General features: G+C 47.3%; 2 protein-coding genes across 2 annotated transcripts in view; one reads left to right on the top strand and one right to left on the bottom strand.

Annotated features, from left to right (window-relative positions):
* Positions 1-3,384, top strand: part of LOC310650593 (aflatoxin B1 aldehyde reductase member 2-like) — a 6,807-nt gene extending 3,423 nt beyond the window's left edge. The window contains exons 4-7 of the mRNA XM_083380179.1: positions 286-382; positions 517-619; positions 1,776-1,905; positions 3,040-3,384. Of these exons, the coding sequence (XP_083236305.1) occupies positions 286-382; positions 517-619; positions 1,776-1,905; positions 3,040-3,201 (492 nt within the window). The 3' untranslated portion in view covers positions 3,202-3,384. The remainder of the gene's footprint in view (positions 1-285; positions 383-516; positions 620-1,775; positions 1,906-3,039) is intronic.
* Positions 3,385-3,483: 99 nt separating this feature from the next.
* On the bottom strand, positions 3,484-8,767 carry MRTO4 (MRT4 homolog, ribosome maturation factor). Its single transcript, XM_083380180.1, has 8 exons — positions 8,355-8,767; positions 6,912-6,970; positions 6,539-6,642; positions 6,010-6,091; positions 5,788-5,855; positions 5,140-5,291; positions 4,968-5,044; positions 3,484-3,671 (listed from the first exon to the last, which is right to left on the bottom strand). Exons 1-8 carry the CDS (start codon positions 8,380-8,382, stop codon positions 3,513-3,515), a joined length of 729 nt encoding a protein of 242 aa, XP_083236306.1. The 5' UTR covers positions 8,383-8,767; the 3' UTR covers positions 3,484-3,512.
* Positions 8,768-9,168: the final 401 nt, after the last annotated feature.

Raw genomic sequence — 9,168 nt, 5'->3', positions numbered from 1 at the left:
GATCAGGCCTTGGCGGGTTTTCTAATGGAAGGGAAACGGATTCTTTCAATGAATTGGAGAACATGATCAATGACAAAATTAGAAAGGTGGAGAATTGTGGTTTAATATATTGTGCGAGGGGTGGAGATTTCAGATTCCAGCTTCCTTCGAAGCAAGCGTTTGCCGGTGTATTAGGTTAAATAAAGGACTTTTAAGATAAACAATGCCTCAGAGTCACTTGAAAAGCCCACACGTCGGAAACGTGACATCGTTGTTTTCTCGTTCTTCCCCTGCTCAAACCCACAGGGCATGTACAACGCAGTCACACGCCAGGTGGAGAAGGAACTGTTGCCCTGCCTCAGGCACTTCGGGATGAGCTTCTACGCTTACAACCCTCTGGCCGGTACGGAGTAGGGGCGTTTTTTGGGGTTTTTTTAAACCGAAGCCTTACCTGTGGAACTGCAGGATGGTTGAAAGGGTGAATGGAGGTTTAGTGGGTTTGTTGATGACCTCAAGACTCTGATGTTTCTTGAACAGGGGGGCTTCTGACAGGGAAGTATAAGTACGAAGATAAAGACTTAAGCCAACCACCAGCCGGCAGGTTTTTCGGGAATGACTGGGCCAAAGTCTACCAGGACAGGTGAGTCTCTAGCGGAAGGGACTAGCGTCTTGAACACAAAAAAGATGTCGAGAGTTTGGGAAAAATCCAGGAGAAGAGCAACTAAGGTGATCCAAGGCCCGGAGACTAAAAGATACAAAGAACGGCTGCGGGACTTGGGTTTGGCTAGTGTAAAGTAAAGAAGAAATAGGGGAGAGAGGATAGCGGCGTTGCAGTATTTGAGGGGCTGCCCCAAAGAAGAGGAGGGGGTCACGTTCTTCTCCAAAGCACCAGAGGGAAGGACGAGAAACAATGCTTGGAAACTGATCAAGGAGAGAAGCAACCTGGAATTAAGGAGAAACTTCCTGACAGCGAGGACAATTAACCAGTGGAACAGCTTGCCACCAGAAATCGTGGGCGCTCCGTCACCGGAGGTTTTTAAAAAGAGGCTAGACATTCCCCTGTCTGAGATGGTATAGGTTCTCCTGCTTGAGCAGAGGGCTGGACTAGAAGACCTCCAAGGTCCCTTCCAGCTGTTCTGTTCAAGCAGCAGTGAATGGAGATTGGGTCTTTGGTTGAAACGGCCAGTAAAACGGGGCAAAATTCCACATAGCCACATGTCTTGCTTAGCAGTAGAAATTTTGAGCGCAGTCATAAGTCCAAAGTATTTATTGATTTCATTTATTTATTAATTGAATTTCTATACCGCCCTTCTCCCGAAGGACTCAGGGCGGTATACGGGGCAATAAAAGCATTACATACAAAAGTTAAAATAAGATTGAATTAATTAAGCCCTAATAACAATAAATAATTAAAAAATACCCCAAACCCTTAAACCAGGGCGGCCTGTTCGAATAAATAGGTTTTCAGATTACGGCGGAAAGTAGCCCTTGACGTGACCGCAGTCAAGCTCAAAACGTCTGTGGCTAAGCAAGACAGTCGCTAAGTGGGATTTTGCCCCATTTTATGACCTCCCTCGCCACAGTCATCGTTGTAATTCAAGGACTGCCTGGTGTTCAGTAGTTTTTCATTGCCTGCCTTTCCGCTCTTCTGCCAGGCATTACTTCCTTTCTGCTAAATTGTTTTTGTTATACTTCTACTGTTTAGTTAGGCCAGGCGGTTGGGCGTTGTTTTTTTTTTTATTTTAAGTACTGGGATATTAGTGTGTTGTGGGTTTTTTTAAAAAATACCACTCCAGGTATTGGAAGCCGCACCATTTTGAGGGAGTGTCCTTGATCCAAGCTGCCCTCCGTGAAGCCTACGGTGCGAATCCTCCCACTTTGACCTCGGCTGCCCTGCGCTGGGTCTACCATCATTCGGAACTGCAGGTACGAAGGCCAAGCTTTGCCTTCAGAACTGGAGAGGACATAAAATGGGGTCTCCGCTGTTTGTCTGTGGGGATTCTCAAGTCACCCAAGTCACGGTTTGTCCACCAGATGCTTTGCTTTCCTTTGAAACACTGCCGATGGCCAAGGACAGGGTTAGGCAACCTTGGCTTTTATGACTGGTGGACTTCAACTCCCAGAATGCCTGAGCCAGCCATGCTGAGGGGAGAGTTTCCAAGTGAGCCAAGGCTGGCTCAGGCATTCTGGGAGTTGAAGTCCACCAGTCATAAAAGAGCCAAGGTTCCCCTATGCTGGCTCAGGAATTCTGGGAGTTGAGGTCCAAAAGTCATAAAAGAGCCAAGGTTACCTACCCCTGGCCTAGGCCGCTTTATGACTTGTGAACTTCAACTCCCCGAATTCCTGAGCCAGAATTCCTGAGGGGAAAGGGAGAGGCTTCCAAGCTGAGCCAGGCTGGCTCAGGAATTCTGGGAGTTGAAGTCCCCAAGTCATGAAGGGGGCCATAGTTCCCCCATGCTGGCTCAGGAATTCTGGGAGTTGAAGTCCACGAGTCATGAAGGGGCCATAGTTCCCCCATGCTGGCTGAGGAATTCTGGGATTTGAAGTCCACAAGTCATAAAAGAGCCAAGGTTGCCTACCCCTGGCCAAGGACGAAGCGTAAACCAGGCGCCACTAAGAGGGAGTTGAGATGGCCAGAGATGGGCCAGGCGCCTCCGAGGGTGAGCCTCACCGTCCTTCTTCTACTCCCCGTGAAGGACGCACGAGAAGGCCACCGTGAACTTAAGGCAGAGTGCTGAGGCCAGCTGGTCTTTGTCAACTTCAACTTTGTCAACTTCATCCCTGGCTGTTGGCAACGTGTTTCAAAGAAAAACAAGGCCAGTCCCGTTTCCTCTTGAAAAAAGCAGCTTTGGGGCCATTTTTAAGAGCAAGCTTTGGGTCCCCGTGGCTGCTAAATCCAGAGGGTCTTTAGATAAAGTTTCAGACTTGCTTAACTGCTAGCTCTTCTCTGTGGGGTGATGCAGCGATGCTGTTTTCAACCTTGCGTGACTTTATTCCCCAAGCAGAAATCATAATTCAATTTGGCTGCTCGCGGAGTTTATTCCTCTTTTCTTTCTCCAGGGTAAATACGGAGACGCTGTGATTATTGGGATGTCCAACATGGACCAGCTGCAGGAGAATCTCCAGTCCAGCGAGGAGGGCCCTCTCGTCCCGAGCGTGGTGGCGGCCTTCGAGAAAGCCTGGCACCTTGCGGCCCACGACTGCCCCAACTACTTCCGCTGAAGGCGTGTGCCAGGGGGCCTCGATCCTTGGGTAAAGTGGAATTAAATGGCACTCGCTGCAGCCACGAATCTTCACGTTGAATTATTGGTCCCACAAATTTTGATCGGTTACAAAGACAACGGAATGCGCTGTAAATTCTTTTATACATTTTATAGACATATTCACACACAAATATATATATTCATCCTTGAAAAAAGCCACATTACGGCAGTATCCTTAGGTTATTAGTTCAGTCCTCCATTAAGAAGAGAGCAGGGGTTATGAAACTCTTTTTTAAAAAAAAAAAACAGTCTGTAGGCCTTTCTTCTGCCCTAGTTCTCTTCATTACTTTCCTCCTCCTCCTCCTCCTCTTCCATCGTTGCTGAACAGTCCCCTGTGGGGGTTTCCAGCTGCTCAAATTGTCCCGTCTCAGCATCCCACACGCTTCTGATCACCACCTTAAACTCTGCCATTGTGTATCCAAAGAGTTTCTGAAATAAAAAGAAATGAAAGCGTGACGCCTCAACCAAGGGCGCTCAGAACAGGAAAATCAAGTCATTTGCGACCGTCTTAGGCAGGGCTTTTTTTGTCACAGAACGCTCAGAACGGCGTTCCGGCACCTTTTTTGGATGGAACCTTGTAGGGTAGGGCAAGGCGGGTTGTATGACACGTATGAGTTCCGGCACCTTTTTCTTTTACCAAAAAAGCACTGGTCTTAGGTACAGAGAAAGAGGGGAAGGCCTCCGAGTTTCAGTAGAAACGGCTCACTGGCTGTCAAGAAAACTTAACACAAAAGCTTTCAGGATCGATAAACAAGGGAGACAAACTTCTGTACGAAGGGGGAAGAAATATCCAGGCGTGGCTTCTCACGAGAAAAGGCCAGAATTGGAAGGGGGGAAAAAAAAGGAGACACTATGATATTCAAATAACAGATATCTTTCACCCACGTTAAGCGGAACTTCCACGGTGTCAGTCTGGAAGAAGTATTTTAAAACTGTGCCTGAAGGAACCAAATGGACTAGTAACTTAAGTCTGGAGGAAAGAGGAATGAAAAAGTGTCCGCTGCAATTCCCAAGTATTGTGGCGCAATGGGGGTTGTGTATTTAGGGGAATCTAATGGACAATGCACCTATGAAAGTGTCTATGGAGGCAGCTGGACTTCCTCCTTTTTTTCTTTGAAGATGTTTCCCTTCTCATCCGAGAAGCTTCTTCAACTCTGACCGGATGGTGGGGAGTTTGTTGGATGAGAAGTGAGACGTCTTCAAAGAAAAGTCCAGTTGCCTCCTGAAAACCTTTGGGACAACCACGACCAGGATGAGTGAGAAGCTCCATAGACATTGAGCCGTGCACTTTGGGAGGAACGCCCTTCGGATCGTGCAGGAGTGTGGACGGATTTCCAGAAAACATTGCAGACTCCAGGATTGTGCTTCACTTTGAGATGCAGACCACAGACTCACCCCCAATTGCTTGCACCCGTCTCCAATTGTGAAGGGATCCAGGGCCAGGAAACATCCTGCAGCCAAGAAGGCTCCCCACCCATTTGCACCACTCGGGTGACCCCCGAGGACACAGATAAACCTCCAAGTGGCCTCAACGGCTCTCTAAAAGAAGGCAAACGACCGGCGGTCTGCAAGGAGTATAAATCCTTCCCATTCCCCACCGTCCAGTCAGAGCTGAAGAAGCTTCTTGGAGGAGAAGCGAAGCGTCTTCAAAGGAGAAACAAGGAAGTCCGGTGGCCTCCTGAAAAAGCATCTTTGGGACCTACAAAAGTAGGATCATCCACGTACCAAGAGGCGAGCTTGCTCTGGGGTCAGGATATCCCCCTCTTTGCAGACCACGTAATCGGAGATCAGCGTCACCACACCTACAAGGGGGGAAAAAAAACCAACAGGAAAATACCTGAAGGAAGTTTGCCAGGGAAAGAGCCTTGCCCACGTTTCCTCAGATTATGTTCCCAACCTTTCTTCAGCGCTGTGGGCAATCCAAGCTGCCTCAGCTGAGGCTCCATAGAATGGGAAAACTGATCCAAGGGTCCCATATCCAAGTTGACCGTGAAGGTGGCCTTGTTTCCAGCCCGGGCAAAGTCGGTCTCTCTGAACTGGGAAAACCAGCTGCGAAGAAAAAGAGAGTTGTGGAGTTGAAATTCACGGGGACTAGAAACTCTGTTCTTGCCTCCTTGGTTTGGCGTCACCTGGGCAGCAAGAGGTGAGGAGAGAAAGGTGAAGGAAGAACTGCCTTTCCCCCCCCCCCAGGAAAAGCTAACGGGACGGTGAGTGCAGATGGCTTAAAACAGGACACAGGGCAACTGATTCTACAACTAACCATCAATACAGCAAAGTGATAATCTCTCTTCTAGGCTGTAGATTTATTTTGCTTCCGGAAGCAGAAAAGGCACAGAATTCAGACTGAGATTTTGCGATTTACCCTATTTGTCTCTGGGCTAAAAAAAACCATAACCCCGTTATGGGGCAGCCCACAGGCTGGTTAGGAAGGCAAGGGATGCCCTTCGCAGAAACCTGAAAACTTCCAAAATCCCAAAAGAAATCCAGTTTTTTTCTTTCCTAGTTGAAATCCTCGGGCGTTCTTTTTTGGGGAAAAAAAACTTACTTTATAACTTCATCCTTGGTGCGATTTGTGAAAAGCAGACCGACTTCTCCCCGTAGATGCTTGCTGACCTAAAGGAGAATGAAAAATTTGGTGAAGAAGTGACTTTCCCCACGGTGTGAGGGTCTTCAGGATTCTGGGACCACCGGTTTGGGAGGCTTCCCGGAGGAAGCGTCTGCTTGACACACACACACACAGTACAGTTTTAAACGTCTGGTGCTTTACCTCATGCAAGTTATCTTTGTATTCATCCGAAGGGCTGTGACCCAGCGCCACACTCATCACTTTGTTTTTCCCAAAAAATATCCTGGAATATATATATATAAAAAAATCTAGTGAAATTTCAAAAGCTGAGGTATTTCTTTCAAGGGAGGATTGTCTTCAGCTTCTGCTCATCGTGTAAAGATCTGAATGGCTCTAAGGAACTCTTACAAGTTTTATTTATTTATTTTATTTATTTTATTGGATTTGTATACCGCCCTATTCCCATAGGACTCAGGGCGGTTTACAGGGCAGTTAAAACCATGAATACAAAAAAATAAAAACAATTAAAACAAATTAAATTCAAGCCCCAAGAGTAAATCTAAAACCCAGTTAAATTAACAACCCCACAGTCTGGACCAAATAGATCGAAGAGCCAAGTTTCAGAAAATTTAACGGAATATAGGAAGTGGGGGTGAGGGAATATGGTTACCTGGAAGTTTCTTCATTTTTAGAAGCAGGAATGGCAAAGCTACGTGAGGGACACACTCACCTGCTGTGTTTCCAAGCACTGCGAATATCTTTCAGCTTGTTGTTTCTCACGTTGGCAATGGAGAAAATGAAAAGACGCTTGTAGGTGTCGACACATTTTCGTAGCTAAGGACAAAAAAAAGAACTGGGCGGTGGGTTCCGTTTTTGATTTTCGAACCCCCAATTTGCTATCCTGACGGACGTTTCACAGGACAAAACTTCAGGATTTTTCCCACAGAAAACGTAGGGGACACTGTTACAGCTAATGGCGTTAATTTAATCCTTTCTTATATTGGTGAAATGAACAAATCCTGTAAAATGACCCTTTGAAGGAGACTTTTTAAGAAAAAGAAAAAAAAATAACAGCCCAACAACTGGCTTGCCATCTTGCTTACCTCTTCTATCAGGTTTTGCTTAACTCCCAAACCTTTCTTGGTGGTTTTTGTTAAGGAGACTGCAAGGAAGAAAGACACGGGCTCAGCATCCAATAGGGAATGTTTGAAAAAACGAGATTGTGGTTTAATTTGGAAATTGTACTGGAGTGCAAGGGCAATAGAGCACAACACAGGGAATAGAAGGAAGGGAAAGGGAGAGAGACAGATGGAGAGAAGAAGGAAGGAAGGAAGGAGAGAGACGGAGGGAAGAAGGAAGGAAACATGAAGGAAGGAAGGAGAGAAATGAAGGGATGAAGGAAGGAGACAGAGATGAAAGAAGGAAGGAGACAGGAAGAGAGACAGATGGAGAGAAGAAAGAAGGAAGGAAGGAGACAGAGGGAAGAAGGAAGGAAACATGAAGGAAGGAAGGAGAGAAATGAAGGGATGAAGGAGACAGATGAAAGAAGGAAGGAGACAGGAAGCTATAGAAATTGAATATATTTTTCAAAGAAGCAGCTGGAATCTCTGCAAGAAACTCGGATACATGCTCCTCCAAATTCGCTACTCAAATATCTGCCTTCTCCACCATGTTGTGAACGAGTAACTTCTCCTATCAGCCCCCAAAGTAATCTCTCTTAGAAAGCCTTGCTATAAGATTTGGAGATCCGGGATCAGCTCCAGAGTGGCCATTGGAGGTCTCCAGGAGGAACCCCCATCTCGACCCAGGATAGGTCTCCGCAATTAAGGGGAGGGGGAATTAATCCATTCATCAATACCTAGAACTAAGGAGAAACTACCTGACAGTGAGAACATTTAACCAGTGTAACAACCTGCCTCCAGATGTTGTGAATGCTCCAACCCTGGAAGTCTTTTAAGATGAAACTGGACAGCCATTTGTCCGAAATGGTATAGGGTTTCCTGCCTGGGCAGGGGGGTTGGACTAGATGACCTCCAAGGTCCCTTCCAACTTTATTATTATTATTATTATTGCCTTCATTCAAGTTTTATCCAGTCCGCTTGCAAGGTCACGTCAATAATTGGTGGCGAGGAATTCCGCCTTTTTTTTTTAATGTTTTAAACACAGCAAGGAAAAAGCCAGCTGAGCAGCTGAGGCTCGGGAGTACTGCAACCCCCATCATGCTCAGCCCAGACGAAAGAGACGGGAACCATCGCTCAGCACCGCCTGGGCGCCAAAAGGTTTCTCCCGCCCTTAGAGGAGGAGAAAAGGCTAGGAGAAAAGGCTACCACCATCCTCCTCCTCCTCCTCCTCCTCCTCCTCTTTTTGTTTTGCAGCCTGGCCGACCCGGCAGGGCTGTTGTGCAAAGAAATAGGGATTAAAAGTCCTGCAAAAGCAAAGAGGGTTCCCTGCTTCCCCTTGAGGAGGGGTCTTTATGGGGGGGTTGAAAGAAAAAAAAAGAAGACCCGAGCCGGGGGGGGTCCCACGTCCCCCCCCCCCATACTCACCCCTCTTGTCCCGCTTGGACTTGGGCATCGCGGCCACCCACGTGCAGCTTCCGGCGCCGGTGGGCGGAGCCTCGCGGCCCGACCGGAAGGACTGAGGTTGTCCCCGGCGGCGCCTGATTTCCTGACGGTGAGGGCGGAAAAAAAAAAACACCTCCTAGGAAAACAGGGCTGCCTGCCAGGCTCTTTATAAGATTTTTTTTTTCAAACGCTTCTTTATTTTAGTTCGCTTCTTTGTTTTTATTTCGTTTCTTTCCTTCGTCTTGCGTTTTGTTTTTGTTTTTTTTCCAATCAGGCGGTATCCGCGGACGCCTCTCAACTCCTCTTTCCCCCCCCTCCCCCCGCCCCGGTGAGGCCCTCGGCTGCTCGGCTGAGGGCCTTCCGCGCGGTGCCTGACGGAAGACAACTGTAGATCTATGACATCAGGCGTCATCAAACTCGGCCTTTTATGACTCATGGACTTCAACTCCCAGAATTCCTCAGCCAGCGTGCCTGGCTGAGGAATTCTGGGAGTTGAAGTCCATGAGTCATAAAAGGGCCGAGTTTGAAGACCTCTGAATTCTACGTCTTAATTTAACAGTTTGATATGCGTTTTTTTTTTAAAACCCCATTTGTTCGTTCGGGTTTCTATTCTAAAATTATTCCCGCCTTAGATGTGAGATGGAAATCCAGCTGAGGGACTAGATACTAGGGCGAAGTTTCCCTCGTGGGCCTGGTTTTCTTTTTTTTTTTTCATCCAGGTCCTCTACACCAGGGGTAGGCAACCTCGGCTCTTTTATGACTCATGGACTTCAACTCCCAGAATTCCTGAGTCAGC

Source organism: Vipera ursinii (genome assembly GCF_947247035.1).
Source record: "Vipera ursinii genome assembly, contig: scaffold_223, whole genome shotgun sequence".
Lineage (NCBI taxonomy): Eukaryota > Metazoa > Chordata > Lepidosauria > Squamata > Viperidae > Vipera > Vipera ursinii.
The sequence above is the reverse complement of the archived record's forward strand: the minus strand, read 5'-3'. Positions and strand labels throughout refer to the sequence as shown.

What these genes read in the sequence shown, in the direction of transcription:
- MRTO4 (XM_083380180.1), bottom strand. Translation starts at nt 8,382, where the DNA reads ATGCCCAAGTCCAAGCGGGACAAGAGGG. An exon ending in ACCAAGGATGAAGTTATAAA is followed by an intron (nt 5,292 to 5,787) that starts GTAAGTTTTTTT and finishes TTTTCTTCGCAG; the next exon opens with CTGGTTTTCCCAGTTCAGAG. An exon ending in GCCCACAGCGCTGAAGAAAG is followed by an intron (nt 5,045 to 5,139) that starts GTTGGGAACATA and finishes CCCCCCTTGTAG; the next exon opens with GTGTGGTGACGCTGATCTCC.